Source organism: Nyctibius grandis, chromosome 3 (assembly GCF_013368605.1).
Source record: "Nyctibius grandis isolate bNycGra1 chromosome 3, bNycGra1.pri, whole genome shotgun sequence".
Taxonomy (NCBI): Eukaryota; Metazoa; Chordata; class Aves; order Nyctibiiformes; family Nyctibiidae; genus Nyctibius; species Nyctibius grandis.
The window spans coordinates 54,364,253-54,380,851 of record NC_090660.1 but is presented as its reverse complement, the minus strand read 5'-3'; the positions used below and the strand labels follow the sequence as shown (position 1 = coordinate 54,380,851).

The 16,599-nt window shown below is 45.1% G+C and overlaps 1 protein-coding gene across 1 annotated transcript in view; it reads right to left on the bottom strand.

Annotated features, from left to right (window-relative positions):
- APCDD1 (APC down-regulated 1) overlaps positions 1-14,672 on the bottom strand; it is a 29,612-nt gene extending 14,940 nt beyond the window's left edge. The window contains exons 1-3 of the mRNA XM_068396998.1: positions 14,615-14,672; positions 5,060-5,243; positions 3,186-3,717 (exon numbers count right to left, since the gene is read on the bottom strand). Of these exons, the coding sequence (XP_068253099.1) occupies positions 3,186-3,717; positions 5,060-5,243; positions 14,615-14,672 (774 nt within the window). The remainder of the gene's footprint in view (positions 1-3,185; positions 3,718-5,059; positions 5,244-14,614) is intronic.
- Positions 14,673-16,599: the final 1,927 nt, after the last annotated feature.

The window sequence follows — 16,599 nt, the reverse complement described above, 5'->3', positions numbered from 1 at the left end:
AATGAAAAAAGCCTTAAATGAAAGATTCCACACAATACACCTGATTCACTTCAGAAGCAATTTCCTGGCCTCCCCAACCTCTTGGTATGACTGTAGAAACCTTAAAAAAACAAGTTGATTTAACGTTTCTATTTATTCATGGTTTCCAGTTTCCAGAGGAGTCTGTGACTTGTAGTTTTAAACTCAGTTTAGCATTTAAACTCATTTTCAGCTGGGTCCCAGTGGAGCAACAATTAGGAAAGGAAAAGAGTTCAAAGAAGAAGGGTTATAACCTTTCAGCAGTATGTTTGCCTGGACTTAAAAAAAAAGCATCTCTGTTACTAGTCTTCCTACATTTGGCAAACACTAGGTCAGACATCTGGGTTGCAAACCTGTTGGTACAGAGAACTTCATGGTTAGGTACAAACCAACATCCAGAAGTCTTTCATGGCAGCTGAAGCAAAGGTTCATTTTTTAGGGGTACTGTTATTTGTATCACGCTGAAAGCCTAGTATCAGCAGGCTCAACTTCTCTTGAGAGAAAAAGAAATCTGACATCAAATCTGAGCAAGAGGAACCTACCAAAAAACACAAAGAGAAGCTGCACTGTTGCCCACTTTAAACTTGTGTTAAACCTATGCATCTTTTGCTGTTGAAGGCTCCAGCTGAGACTGGTGTGTCCCAGCAATCCACACACTGTATATATACACATTGTAGGAGCCAAAGCAGGCCTTGCACACAATGGTTGGAGGAGCAACAGAGGTGTCATAACTCTCCAGAAGTCATAACTGGCCAAACTGGGAGTTGAGCAGTGGCCTGCAAGTCAGGACCCGGGGCCTCCATTTATTAAACTACAGCAGTTTCATCACAGAGAGATGGAATCTGTACATATTTTGGTGGACTCAGAGTTAACCTGTGCTTTCTGTAGTAACAGCCCTTTGTGTAGCCAACAGGACTCTTTATCAATGGGCTTCAAGTGTCATAAATTCAGCCTTGAGATTCAGCCTCCGCCAAGACCTGGCTACCAAAAACCTTATTTGGAAGCACTGTACTTCATGAATACCAATGGATAACTGGTTGGGTTGTTCGCTTTTCCTCTCCCCCAGTTCTTGTAAACATATGATATGGAAAGCCTTCCCTGGGATCCACACCGCAGGCTCTCCCTGATTGGACCGCATGGGTACCCCCAGGCAGGACCTGCCCATCCGGACAGGTGGGACTGCGGGATAACAGCATGCGGGGTGTCCCAGGCAGGCAGCCTGAGGCAGCGCTTACCTCCACATAGAGATGTCACCCACTCAGGCCAGAATGGTTTGGATCATGCCTGAGATAATGGACTTTGTGAACATAAATGAGAGTTTTCAGTGCTCTTGCAGTTTATTTAGTTAATGTGGCTAAAGAAAGAGATCTCTCATGCAAGATTTGATGCCTTAAATTTGAGCATTATATCTTAGAGGCATTATATTTCAGAGAGAAAAAGTGATGCTACAGTAACAGAGGAGACCAGCAGGAAAATTGTTACCAGCGTGTCCTAAAATTACAGCAGACCTGGACAAAAATCTTACTTTATAGAGCTGGTTGACAGTTCACCTGATCATTCTGACTGTAATGAAATTACTACAAGGTAGAAGTGTAAGCATTTACTATGTTATCTATCAGCCCATAATAATACAACTAGATTTGACCAAAAAAAATAATCAGCTAGGGTGAATTAAATCAAGATTTTTTCTCTGTTTCATGTGGTCAGAAAAAGATCTACCATATTTTCTAGAACAGATACAACAGATGATAGCTGGTGTCAGATAATTTGTACCTACAGATACCTGCAAGGAAGAGATTTAGGAAAGAACCCTCACTCCCAAAGAAGCAAAGAGAAAGTCAATGTGCATGTTTGACTTGATTAAAGAAAAGTAAAATTTTGATGAGGAACATGCTGTGGTTCATCTGCTGCTGCTGAAACTCTCCATTTTGGGAAGACATGTTTAAAAAGAAAATGCAAATTTGTCCCTGGTCACTTGAAGACAGCATAAGAATGACAGAAATGACAGCAGCTTTCATACAGAGACACAGTTGACTGTGGATTAAAATTATCCCTAGGCCAGGCTATTAAAATGATTAAAGGCAGATCATGTAAGGTCCTGAACCATTGAAACTTGATGTCCACAGGAGGCAGACGCAGCCCAGGGCAGGCAGTTTTGAATGGAAGGGAAAGCCAAGGCCTTCTCATCAGAACTTTCTCCTCCCCTGTTGTGTTTCCTGCTATTGCTGATAAGCTGTAGCTGATTTTTGAATCGGTTGCAACGAGATGATGAAGAATGGTGATAACCCATTAGCTGGAAGCGATGCTGCGGCAGCGCCCAGCTGGAGCACACCGGCAGCAGCGGCAGCCGGCAATGTGGTTCCAATCGCCGCCTGCCTTTGAAATGTCACCAGGAAAGATCTATAGACAGCCCTCCTGCTACAGGCCATCAATGTCTACTCTTGCTGTTTGATTTTTATTTAACTTACTATGGGTTGATCAGTTCCCAATGAAGCTGAGGGAGCTTTGAGGCCCCTTTGAAAACTGAATTACCAAATGGAATTAAAGCCCCATTCCAAATTCACCTGTTTTTCATTTCATTAATGTGTGTGCCTGCATCTGGATCCATGACCTGCATAGCCCATCAGTTTTTTTCCCTCCATGCTGCCCCTTTCATGTGTCTACCTTCCAATTTCCTCTTTTTCTCTTCAGGTTATGGATCACTCAACTTCCATATGCTCATACAATTTTATTTCCTCTCTCCCTGGCATTCCCACAGCTACACAAGCATCCACTGATGCCTGTTTCTCGTGTCCTTTCTCAGTCCTGTATCAAACTTTCTCTCTTCTCAGCTGCTAGCCTACAGCCGTGGTCCCAGCCAACAACTCCCACCTCTGCATACAAGTCTTCGATTTCATCTTCAGAGTGACCTTTACTGACCTTAGTCCATCAGACTACTTTTTGGGCATTTGATGCAGTCTCATAAACCACAGAAGAGTTACTATTCTCACGAGATAAGCTCTGCAATCTTTTTTTAATGGGCTGCATCACCTGTAAGGCTGCATCCACCTCTTATTTTAGAAGCACATCTACATTTAGGTTACACGAGTGCACTGACTCAGAAGAGCTTAATAACGTGGGCTTTGTCACTAGTATCTTAAAAAGAGGGCATATACACAGACACATACCTTGGCATTTTGAAGAGGAGGTTGATAACTAGAGGGCCGGTAGTACCTCCTCTGAGTAGCATCAGTATGAATGTCTCCGAGAAATAGCTCCTCCACAAGGTGGTCCAAATTGTGGTGCAGGTACTGCTTCTCCACACGTATCAGCTGGAGTTCATGCATGGCAAAATTCAGAGCTTTGGTGCATTCACAGCCATTCTCTTCTCTCAGCAAATCGTAGCTCACATCCTGCTCCCAGGGACTATCTTCTGGTATAAATCCAGGACACGTATGGTTCACCAACTCACTTAATTTTTTGGCTATTGCTTCATTGTGGCATATGATCTGTATGTTGCGTAGCTGATAATCAGCTTCAGTACCCCCTCGGATGATCCAGGATGCTTGGCGGAGACGTATTTTGCCACGTATAACTAACGTGTAGATAGGGTTTGTGCAGCGATTGCCACCGTAATAAAACTGATAGGCCTTAAATGTATTATTGTGGTAGAACCTGTAAGATCTTGTGATGAACTCTGGGCCTGCTCTAACTTCGCAGCTGTGGGAAGACAGAAAGTGATGGAAACAAAATTTTAGCAAGGTGGCACATGATGTACACTACAGGTAACAAGACAGAGTAAACCTGCACGGGTCAACAGAGGTACTTGGGTGCCAATGTCCCTCTGGCATAAACAGGCGTAAATAGGAACTTGACATCTGTGGCCTGCCAATTAACCAACAATTTCCCCTGCTCTTATGCTGTTATTAATATACTGCTTCATGGTGATCATATCTAACTAAGGGCTGTACCTTTGAGGCTTAAATACTTTGAGTCATGTTTTGCTTTTCCTTTTTGTCTCTGGATCACTATGTGACTCAATTCTTCTCTGAAAAAAGCAGCAGCTTATTAAACATCTATTCTTCTCTTTTGCATAGTAGATTTAGCAAAAGGACTGATAACATCAGAAAGTGAAATGCCAAACATCCACAGTACAGTACACTGAACTGGCTTCTACAGCTGCTGTACAAGCTTCTCAGTGGTGCTCCACCACCTCTGGTCTAGAGAGGATGTGCAGGATGGTGTCCTTAGCTTTTCCACTCTCAACAGGGGTGGCAGTTAATGCAACCTTCTGATCACTAAAGCAAAACTTCTATTTGGTTTGAATTTGGATCATTAAATATTCAGGTTTTCTGTTTTTTCTTTTTTTTTTCCCTGAAGGTATAAATGGCAGTTAAATTCCACTTCCTGTAGAAAGCCCTTTTGTGCCTTCAAACTTGTCCCCCTTGTCACATCCACACTGCTTAACATAAATACACTCCTTTCTGTTAAAATACCTCAGTCTTTCCTACTACAAGGCACTACAAATGAGTATGTGAACATTGCCTGCTGAGATACAGAAAGCAAAGTAGCGCTCTGAATTACAACTCATCATGTATACAGAGTAATAGAACCAGTGAAAATACAGCTTCTTAATTTCTTTTGCTAATAAAATCTGTGCTAGACACACGCTCTGAAAATAAGGACCCATTCAATGGATCTAATACATGTAATCAAAGATAGTACAATGTTATGTTTGAATAAGCATCCATTTTGGCAACTTGGGCTCCTTCCTATTCAAAGAGAGATTTAAAGATATTTCACAGCATGCTGTTTAAAATCCAGACTATAAATTGATTCATCAAGACAGCTTTATAGCATGCTATTCTACTGTACATAATGCCGCTCCTTCTCCTTTTATGCATAAACGTATAGAGTGCATCTGGAATTTAGAGCATCACCATATTAAAGGAAATATTTCCCCTGCTGCTTAAAGTGGGAATATTCATCCTTCCCTCTCTGCTTCCTTCCCCTCTTCTCTTCCACATATATCGCTCAAGCACCTTGTTTTGTCTTTCCTTACCCAGTAGAGACCCAGTGTCCCTCAATATTGGGAGGCATCTGCACAGTGATCCGGGCTCCGTTGTGAAGGTGTTTCAGCATATGATGACATTGTGACTCCTTGAAAGCCCTCCATGCACTCTTCTCCAAGGACCGAGGGTGGGACCTGCTGTCCGGGTGAAGAAGAGCAGAACCTTCTCCCAGCCCTGTGATAGGAAATTGTAAATTATCATAAGACCCTGCTGAGAAGGGCTTCAACACGATAAAGGATGTTGTGAACATCTTGTGTTGAATGACACTTGTTCACAATGTTATGTGTCTAGGAAAATACTGTTTACATTTCTTTTCTCATCTGAAAAAAAAAATATGGGAAGCTCTTCCTCTCTATCAGCCCACTAACAATCCACTACATAAATGTGCTTTACGAAATACACTGGGGAAAAGGGCTTGAACCAAAGTGTTGCGCTTCCACACCCAGGAGATGTGGCTCTGAACCTGAATTTTATAGACACCTCTGTAATCTCTGGTCAGGACAATCAAAAACCTGGACTGTGGAACTTTCTAAAAGTTGCATCCAGATCCAGACATAAACTTTGCGGTTTCAGCCCACCTCTAATTTGAACGCTTCTATAATAAACTTGCAAATAAAGGCTACTCTTTAAAGCCAAGGGAAAACAGATAGTAAAAGCAAAGCCTCTGCACACAGGAAGCCTCTGTGATGACTGAGGTGGTCAATTAAAGGCAGATTCTGCTATTTTTATTTTAAAGGGGAAAAGGAATTTCAAAAGCTAATTTTATCTCCAGCACACAGTAATTTTGGTTTCTAGTAACGTATACATACAAAACCCACCAGCGCGCTCTCTCTCCACAATATTAATTGAACAAAATAAATACGTAACTTCAGAAGGAACGCGTCTTTACTCTTTTAGGCATGGCCTGCTCTTAGATATGTTGGAAAACATGGATCAAAAGAAAAACACACATCTAGAGGTTAAGAGGTGACAAACATGAACCTTACATAATGGGTTGGAAAGTGTATTACTTTGCCAGAAGGAATTTAAGAACCATTGGGCTAGAAAACAAATATGGGGTGGGGTGGAGGGGCTGGTTGTGTGCCCTGGAAGTCAGGACAGCCATCTCGGGAGAGGGATGTCTCGCTAACATGTGCTCCAGGGGCAGGGTCTAGGATTCACCCCCCATCTTTTCCGGTGCCTTCTTGGCTGATCCAGTTCAGGAACTGGGCTGTTGGGGATCATCAGTGCATGGTGCAACCCTGCACCATGCCAGGCCACTTAACGCAGGGTCCTACGCTTTATTCCCCATCTAATGCTTAGGCATCTGCTTGGGCAGTGCGCAGCATCACTAAAAAATGACAAGAAAATGAGTATTATTTGTTTTTTATTTAAACACTGTTTCAAACCTTTGCTATCTCCTGTTGCAAAAAAAGAAAATGGTGTCAGTGATTCATTATGTTGGCTAGGTCTTAGACCTTCTGGAAGAAACTTGGGTAACACTTGGGAAAATGGCATTGCTAAAAATACTAATACATGTCAACCATTTAAAAATAGTAATTCCTAAGCTAAACAAAGGCAAAGACTTATCCAGTAGGCAGGGTAAAGAATGATCAGAAAGAATACAATAAATACTTGAATGTAAACAGTGCTCACCACTGAATGGTCTCAAGATTTAATGAGATTAATGAATACAGCCTCACAAAGTCTTTACTGGAAAATCTGGTAGCATTGTTGCAGGTTACAAATAATTCTTCCATCTGAATGAGAATTTATGGCCTTACTTTCTAAAGGGTAATAAATACTAGGGATGCTTTGATATTTGAGCATGCCGTCTGAGATGCCCTTAAAGGAGCCCGATTTTCAGAGGGTCAATACTTCCCCCTTTCTGGAAGTCAAGGCTTCTCAGTTATTTCTGCACTGGTGAGTGGAGTCACTCATGTTAGCACCAAACACCTCCCGTTCTGCAGCCAGAAACAGTACAGCCACTTCAGAAATGGTATGACCATGGCGTGGTGATGCTCTGCTTGAGCTGACTACATCTTCGGAGAGGCAGGATTTACGAGACAGGGTCAGTGCTTCACACATGCGGCAGTACAGCCTCCTAGGCTGAAGCCAGTGCTGTGCCATGTCTGCAGCTCACCTCACCTGGAGCAGCACTTGACACTCTCAAAAAACTTGGGCTTATTTGGTTTATCTGAAACCGTGTGGGTACGGGGCAGACATCACAGGCCTTTACACTGCCAGGAGAACAAGTTCAGCCAGGTACAGGTAAGCGTACCACTATATTTATCTTTGTCGTTACGAATCCCAGCTAGTGACTGAGAGCTTGCCTTCTAACACCCTTCTCCATCTCTAAGTCTCCACACGCTCAAAAAGCCCATGTTACTTCAGCACCTCATTCTGAAATGGAGCGAGCGCTCCTGTCCAGGGGCTCAGCGCACCTTTTGGGTCAGAAGCGACACCTCCTGCCAGACACCCGGTAGAGGCTGTAGCCATCAGTACTAACTCTTTCAACAGAAACATAGCTGTCAGGATGTGTCCTGCAGACAAACAGATCTCACACTGAAAAAGTCTTTGAAAATTTACATTTCCACTTGAGGTTGTTAAGCGTTTGAAATCTGCCATCAAGAAGAGGTTTAGAAATGGTTCAAGTGACTATTTCCCAGGCATATTTATTATACCATTTGCTTTTAAGCAGTTGTGTTTTGCCTAGCTCATGTCATATGATTCATGAATACAGACGCACTTAAAAATGAACAATTTACTCATTTAAACATACTTGGGCATTTAATGTCTCCAAGCAAAAATCTTTCTGTGGGAGGATACCATCTTGTATGTGCACATATCAAAGGAGAAAATGCAGTAACCACATTATACATTCCCAATTATTCCCTTGGGGAAATAATGAAAAGAAGGGGTTTTTGAAAAGGAGTCAAACTTTTGTGGTATTACACAGTGTCTTTTCTTTGATATAGCTTGAAAGCAATGGGGTCCCAGCTCTCCCTGTCACATGTATGTAGTTCTGTCTGCAACTTGCAAATGATAAGCTGTAACCTGTGGATAGAAGGGAGATTTGCATCGTTAGTCCCAGAGATCTGTACCTGCGGAGAGGATATTTGTTAGGGACTCTGTCCATCCAACTGTGAGAAATGAGGGCAGGAACAAGTTTAGGTGATCAAGACAGGCATGAGAACATAACAAAGGCTGCAGAGACAGAGGAAGGTATGTAGAAAATACACATGTGCTAGGCAACATCACATAAATAGGACGGGAATATCAGGATATGAATTATGGTATAAAATTAAAAAGCTGTGATGGGACCTTTACCTACGTTTGTGTTGCTTGGGAAAGGAAACACTTAATTTAGCACAGGCTCCTTCCTTACTGAGTAATGATTTCAACGCTTTTATATTTACTGACATATGCCTGGGCATATGACTACCATACAAAGGAGCCATAACTTCCCCTTGTACCATCTGAAGATCAAACACCACGACCGGCGACACGCTTCCCACACAGGGCAGTAAACTGAACACCATCTTCCTGTGCTTCTCCTTGCAGCAGGCGCTCAGCAGCGGCACAGCATCCCCCTGCTCCACCCTGGGCAGCGCACGACGAGGTGTCCTGCAAAACCCAGGTCCTGCAGGGATGACGGCACTAATTTTAAAAGACCCATTTGGCCCTGTGAAATGGGACATCGGTGGGAGGCTTGAGGTTAAAATGTGCTTCCACGAAACTGCAAAAATAATTTCACGGCTCTTTCAAAGCCCGCTTTGGAGCCTAGATGCAGTTGCAACATAGTTGGAGCCACTAGTTTCACTCAAAGAGATCCAAGTCTGCTGTTCTGTACAGCACAGACAGACGGTAGGTTTCAATACCTCCACGACAAGCCATTTAAGTATCTCAGACTCAACTGAAAGTATCTCAGGCCCTCTGTGACTGACTTAAATTTTTGTGTGTTATGATAGAATCTTACCCACTTGTTAAAAACAAACAAACAAATAAATAAAATCCATCATGTTATCACTCAAAAGTGTGACAGACTTCAAACAAAAAACAATCTTTGCATGAGACTAATAGCAATAACTCTGTGCAGCCTCTGGTTGGCTTTCACTTTAGCTACACCACAACCAGAGGTCATAAGATAGTATCACCCGCCCCATGGTGGCTGTTTACGCAAAGAAAGGAGCAAGTCCAAAAGGAAAAGGAAAATTCCAGAATCCATCAGAAATGACAGCTAAAAAATCAAAGCAAAACAAATGCATTTTCTGATGAGCTGATATCCAACTTCTCTTCCATAACCAAGCCCTAGCAGTTTAGATCACAGCTTTAGCATCAAACTAATCAAAAATAGTTTAAGAGGTGCTACAGCTAGGTGCGGATCCCTGCTCAGGCCCTCCCAGATCACACTTGACAGGGACAGATGCAACATCCATCTGGATGGGAAAGTGGAGGTCTACACAGCTGCCACTCCAGTAAGACGCACTGCACCAGACAGGGAACTTCAGGCTCTCAGGTTCACCTATAAACCTGTATCTGATGTGGGAACAACCACTCAAGATAAAAGTAATTGTTAAGGGAAGATAGGTTACTTTCAAGTTCTTCAAAGATTTTTGCACATAGCTGAGAGTAAAATACAAATCTTAAAAGGGCAATCTGTTGGCAGCCCGTTACCCAAACGTGTTTCAAAAATGGCTATGACAAAGCTCTCCACCAACGTTTCTGCAAAAAACTGCGAGCTGCTAGAATAAATGTTTCGGTTTTCTGAAAAACAGCATGCAAATAACGTACAACTGCAAAACAGATAATAAAAAGCGTTGTGCTTGAACACAAATTCTTATAATTTAATTCGTGCCTAAATACCCGGCCAAATTCTGTTCTCAGCTATGCCAGATTGCAAAAGTATAACACAAATAATCTTAAACTGTTTAGATTTAATCAGTTTAATGAACACCTTTACCAGGATCTAAACCATGGCTTCAAACATGTCCAAGTGAAGCGCTTCAAACCAGACTCAAAGCTACTAGGCATTCAGCAGGTTCACCCTTTGCTAAATGGGAGAGTAAATGTTACCTGGAAGTAGGGTTCAAACCTGGTTTTAGATTGGGATTTCTCAGGAGTAACCACTTCACTTTATAGCAATGTAAATCCAGAAAAGCACAATTTTATTATGAATTAAAACAACCTTGAGTGATAGTACAAGTTCAAATGATAGTACAAGTTCAAAATACGTGGTGGCTTCATCTCCGATTGAAACATTTTAACATTCGTGCTGTATTTCTGCAGCAAACTCTTTTCAAGTTAGAACTTGTTTGAAACTTGGGAAAAACCTTATAACAGATAAAGAATAATTGGCTGGATTAAGTTTATAGCTCTCCTTATCTGGGTAGTTGCCCTGCACAATTAAATAAACAGACTTTTGGATTACGCTCTTTCTTGATGTGGGATAGTGTTAGATAACACCCATGACAGGCTTTTAGCCACAGTGCAAACTTATGTAATTGCCATGGAGAATATACCGTCCTGTTACCAAGCCGCAGTCTGTGTTTACCAGTGTTTTCCCTGCACTTGAAACTTCAAAGAGTCCTCGCAGGATTGAGACCTAAATTAGCTACTACAAACAAAAGGGTTGGGAAAGGAAAGCTGGGTTTTATCGTCGTGGAAGCAGACAGGACAATGATTTCCTTTCACGTGTATCTGTTGCCTTCCTTGTGCATAAAGAGTTTCCAGGTACGGCTTTCAAAGAGACTTGTACGCTGATGGAGGGAAATGAACGTTTCAGAGCGTGGAAGATCCCAAAGAGAGATCTCAACTATCTCTAGAAGGGAGCGCTAAAAATAAATTCCTCCAAGGCTGACTGGCCCAGCACTGAGGTCCCCTGTTATGCTCCAGCTCAGTCCTTACTCAACGCCCTGTCTTGGAAGAGGTTGGGAACCACGCACCAAGCAGTTACACAGCTGACAACATCTGCTAAGTTGAAGTTCATCTCTTAATTGGGGTAACTGCTGCTACCCATGCAAGGTGAAATGCCAATCTGCAAAGCGTGGGCTTCTTTATGAAGCCCTGAATGGTTAAAGCCCCCCGTCCCTTCAGGGCTGCAGGAACTCTGCCATTGACATGAGTGGGTGCAGCACTGGGCCGCCAGTGCAATTCAATATTGACGGTAGCTTGATCTTGCCCTCTTTGAAGGGAACACCTGCTCTCTGTCTGAGACATCTGCCATGCAGCCTCCAGACCTCTGCCCTGTCTTCCACCCACACCTCAGCACCAGGATTTATTCAGGTGGAACTGCCCCCAACGCCTTGTGTCTGAGTAAAGACAACGCTAAACAACCTCAGTATGTATAATCCTGGCCTCTATCAGCCCTGTTTAAAGCGTGACATCAGTCATAAAATACTACCCTTGCCTTGAATAGCTAAGGGTATTTGCCTTCAGCGTGGTTGAGGCTAGTTTTGGGCTTCATCGTCTGGCAGCCCACCTCCCACAGACAAAAATCACCCTTTCCGTTCATGATAACTACATGGTACCACTGCTAGCCCACAGTCAAGCTGTAGAGATGAGTGAAATCCAATTACACTGATGAAATTGTTAAGAAAATTGAGTCTACCTCCTAACTCTCCCTGCAAACTCTACAAGTGTTGCACTAAGCAGTGTGTCTTCCCCTCTTTCTCTCTTTGTTGTCTTCCAGATTTCCAAATGAAGTATTTTACTGAGGGAACAGATCACATACACCTCTAGCACGGAGCACAATATTTGTCCATTTAATAGATATGAGTATTTATTTCTGATACATTTACTTATTATTTTCCTGAACAGGTCTTGAAATAAAACACTTCTATGTAACTAATTTAAGCAATATTGGCAGAGAACTTTTAAAAGCATAAACAGTTTTGCTCTGAAAAGCCTAGCAGTCCCGTCTTCATCATCTTTATTAGTACTATTTCCATGATGTTATCAACAAATTGTTTTACTTAAAGTTTCTAATTCATTACTGTAACAGTAACATCACCAGAAATACACTAAAGTTTCTTCTTAGCATCTGTATTTGTAAAAAAAGTTTACATTTACAAAAGAAATTAGCAAAATTTGTTTTGAATCCACTTGAACGTAGCTCTTATTAATCAGGTTTTCTGGAGCTGAATGATCTTAGCATTTGACATCTGAAACTTCCGTGGCTTTTTGTCTAAGCAAAGAAAACAGTGATAATGGACAACTTCCAGCTGCAAACCTTTTTTTTTTTTTTTCCTGACATTGTACAGGTTTTATTTTGATTAATGAAGACAAGTTTTTCCAAATTTCAATTTAGTGATGTTAAAGTAGGCATTTCTTACTGTAGTGAAAGCAGAAGCTTCAGCCTTACAGGACGTTTTAACTTGTGTTATAAAGTTTTAAGTCCTAAAAATCCTTAACCACCCACTCACACTCACTCGCTTTTAACTCTTAAATTGCCATGTGCAATTGAAATGCGAAAGAAAACATCACATGCTGTAAAGAGGCTTAACACTGTGATCCCCTGGGATTGCTGGTTATTCTTACATATTACCAATTCGGGCTAGCCGCTGCCCGAAGGATGTTCCTATTGACTCTATGGCACAGAGGGAGAAGTTCTAGGCCAAGTTAAAGCTAACAGGGTAAATACATGTACACAGGCTACATTTCAGTGCATTATATACCACTGATGGCATTTGAAGTTTGTAAGAGGGCAGTAGTTTCCCAACGCTTAAAGTTCAGACCCAAACCGTGCACTGCGACATTACGGAGGTGTTTATCTTTATATGCAAGGCGCTGAGTTACGCCTTTCTACAAGAACTTAGGTTTATGTTATTTGGTGAAATATAACTGCAGATAGAAGAAAGAGATGATTTTCCTCCTTCATCCTCTTTTGGTAGCTGCTGTTTTGATCTGATCACTGGCCCTGATTTGTTTCCTGCTCCAGACAGGGTTCAGCTCTGCTCTGTAATTCCAAGCAGATGAGCCGGGGAGTCCAACCCTGTAATTACACCTCCTCTCTTTACCCTCTAACTTCAAACCTTCCATTTCAACTTTTACATCTTAGACCACAGAGTTTTAAAGAACACCTCTGGCGTCCCGGCAGGTCTGGCTCAACTAAACACATTTCTACACTCTCCAGATTTCATAGCTGAGCTGTGAGAAGGGTATAAAAGCCCCTCCTGGGGAACAGGGTATAAAATCCCCTCCTGGGGAACAGGGTCCCCTGCTCGTTCTTTCTCAAAACAACATACACAATGAGAAGCCCATGCTCTTTATTATTTATTGAATACCATCTGTGTGCTTAGCACTTGTACAAACACAGAGACAGACAATCCCTGCTCCACAAAATCAACCCCAGGAACAGCTTTGAAATCCTTATAAAGCTCACAGATCTCACACTGAATCCATGTAGGTCACTTGCACTGTAAGAGTTAAAATAAATTCCTCTTTTTACGAGTAAGCTTGGGGTCCTAAGAAACTTAACTGAAGAAGGCTGGATGCTACAAAGTCCTTCAGAATTAGGAACACTCTTCAAAATGATGCTGTAACCGAGTAGGTTGAGTCACTCTTTCAGAACAATATCGTGCCCGGATTTTTCAAATCTGGCTGCCAAATGTTAGACATACTGAAGCAGCTCATTAAACAACCTCCTTTGCAGAAGTTGCTCTTGAAGAACACTGCCTTTCCAGAAAGACAGGTTATCTGTTTCAGTGCCTAAATATGTATTTATAAGCTGAACTCGTAAGTTTAAGTTTAAATACGCTGGCTTTTCTCACTAAAATTTTGCCTAGTGGGCAGTTTCAGAGAAATGTCAGTCCAGGGCTAAGCTGAGAGAGTGTCAAAGCAGGATGGTGTGTAATGACACCGAGAGTCTCTGTGCTCTGCAGTAAAACATTTTTAGTTGGGTACAAGACCCCGTGCTGGCAAACCCTGCTGCCTAAGGCTTCCCAGTGAATATCTCCACATCAAAAACTCCTTCTACGCCTGCGGGTGAAACATGGGTCCCACAGAACACCTCGGCCAAGCTCCCCGGAGTTTGGTAAGAGCCGGCCCCTTGCCCGGAGGCGAGTAAAGCATCTTTGTGTGAGGTGCCCGGACCAGCTGCTCCATCCAAGCAGTTACAGCCGTGCAACGACAACGCCGCCGACACGAACTTCGGAGCGGGGCGCTTCCTGCGTGGCTTTACCTGCACCGGCTGGTTGCCGCCCCACGCCGCACCCGCACGCTTTGCGAAGGGTGCCGCTAACAAGGGGGGGTCAGGCAGAGCGAACAAGGTCCCTGCTCGCTTCGGCACCCACGCGGACCCTTCCTCTGCCGGACCCCCCGGCCCCAGCAGCCGGGACGCAATGCCCACGACGGGCGAGCACATCCACCCGCGACCCTCTCCCCCCACCAGCGAGGTTACGGGGCCCCCTCGCAACCCAGCCAGCTTTTCGGGCGCACCACGACGAGTCACCCAGCGGGCGGGGACCCCCAGGCAGCCGACTCGCCCCCGCTCCCCGGCCCCGCACTGAGCGGGGACCCCCAGGCAGCCGACTCGGCCCCCCCCCGCTCCCCGGCCCCGCACTCACCGTGCAGCAGCAGGGCTGGGAACAGGTATCTCATGAGGCTGCCGTACGGGACGGACATCTCCCCGCCTCGCAGCGCCCCCTCCCCGCGCCTTCGCTCCGGCCGCCGCCACCTCCCGCCGCGCCGCCCGCGCCTCAGCGCCGCCGCGGGCAGCCCACGGCCCGGCGCTGGGGGGCAGGCGGCTGGCGGGGCCGGGGACCGCCGGGCACCCTCCGGGGCCGGGGGCCGCCGCCGCTGCTCCCGCTCCTCAGGGCTCCCGCCCCGCACACCACCGCCGCTGCCCCGGCAGGGCTCCGAATCGGCCGCCGCTCGGTGCCCGAGGATGCCCACTCCGCTGCCGCGTCCCCCACCGTCTCCACGGAGCGCGGCAGCAGCTCCGCTTCATATTTCCCCTTCCAGCAGGAGGAGGAGGAGGAGGGGTCGGGAGGTGGGGACTCCTCCCGGGGCGGGGAGGGGGGCGGCCCCGCCGCCGGGACACCGCTCCCACGGCGGGGGAAGGGGCGGCCGGGACCGGTCGGGTGCCTCAGCGGGGCGCGGGTGGCGGGAACGGGAGGGAGCGAGCACCGGGGCTGGGGGCGGCGGCGGGCAGCCCGGGGGTCGTGAGCGGGGGCGGCGGGCGGGATGGAGGACGCGTGTGAGAGCGGGCGGGGGCGGTGGGTCCTTCCTCAGCTGAGGGGAACGCGGCCCGAGCAGGGGCGGGAGCTGCCGGCCGGGCTGAGGCTCCCGGGGCCCGGATCCCGCTTCCCAAGGGGTGCGGAGCGGCTGTTCGTGAGCTGGACAGAAAGAAACGTGGCGTGTGCCCTTGCCTCCGAAAGAAACCTTTGTGTGGTTGCAGCTTTCTGCGTAAATCGGGCGTTTTAAGAGCTAAAAGTAGATGCCTAAGTTGCCTTTGGTGCAGCGCTCTCTGCACGCTTTCCCCCATGTCTGTTGTTGATTAGTTTTGATTTTTAATCAAGTCTTAGGCCTTGGTCATGCGAACGCTTTGCGCATGCGCTTAATGTTGTACATGTGAGTGACTCGTGCCGGAGTTTAAGCATGAGGCTTTCGTTTGTAATGTCCCCTGGACAGGGACATTGTGTTTTCTAGTTTGTGTTTGGACTCCGGGGCTGAGCTGTAGGGCCTCATGGCAAAGAATGTGTAACAAATTGGAGGAAATTTTGAGAAAATCAACATAACTGAGTTATGAACAGCTTAACCGAGCTAAAGTGTTTACATGCTGCATGTTTAAAAAGAAATATAAACAATTATGGTTCCTTCCAACTCCCTTGAGAAGGAAGAATAAATTTAAACTTCCTCACTTATATAGGGAGGAAACTGAGACAGACACAAGTAAGTGGTGAGTCAGAATTAGCGCTCCGGTGCTTTGGATTCTCAGGGTTACGCTTGCGCCTTCACACAAAGGTTTTTCAAGCCAGAAAGGATGGTTTCCAGAGCACTTGGTGGCGGTCTGTACAAGCCTGTAGCGGTCAGATACTCTCTCAGTGACCTGGGGAGAGATGCACAGAGAAAAGCAACATCCTTTGAGCAACAGGTGTCCATGAACATGAGCAAGTAATGCTAGATAAGGCTGTAAAAATACCCTTGCCCAATGTTGCTTGCTCATCTTCGACGCATTTGGAAAAAGGCTTGTGTGTCCACTGGGCTGTTTTCAGGACTAATCCAGGGCAAAATTCTGATTTTGCCACTTGTAACAATCCTACAGCAGCAGAGACACCCAAGTAGTTTTTCTTTGCCTGCAGGTTAATAAGTGAAACATCCAGTGAGCAAGGAAAACAACAACGTTCGCTTGAATGCAGTGCAAGCATCTGAATTTCTGAGTCATGGGGACCCGTAATGTACTTCAGATCTGTGTGTGATGGTTGCCTCTCCTAAGAGAAGTTCCTGCCAGGGTGATCAGTGAGATAATGGTGGGCGTGTGAACGGGTGATATAAGGTGAAGTGAAAGGCAGCGTATGTGGGAAAGCGAATTGCCCTGTTGTTGGCCATG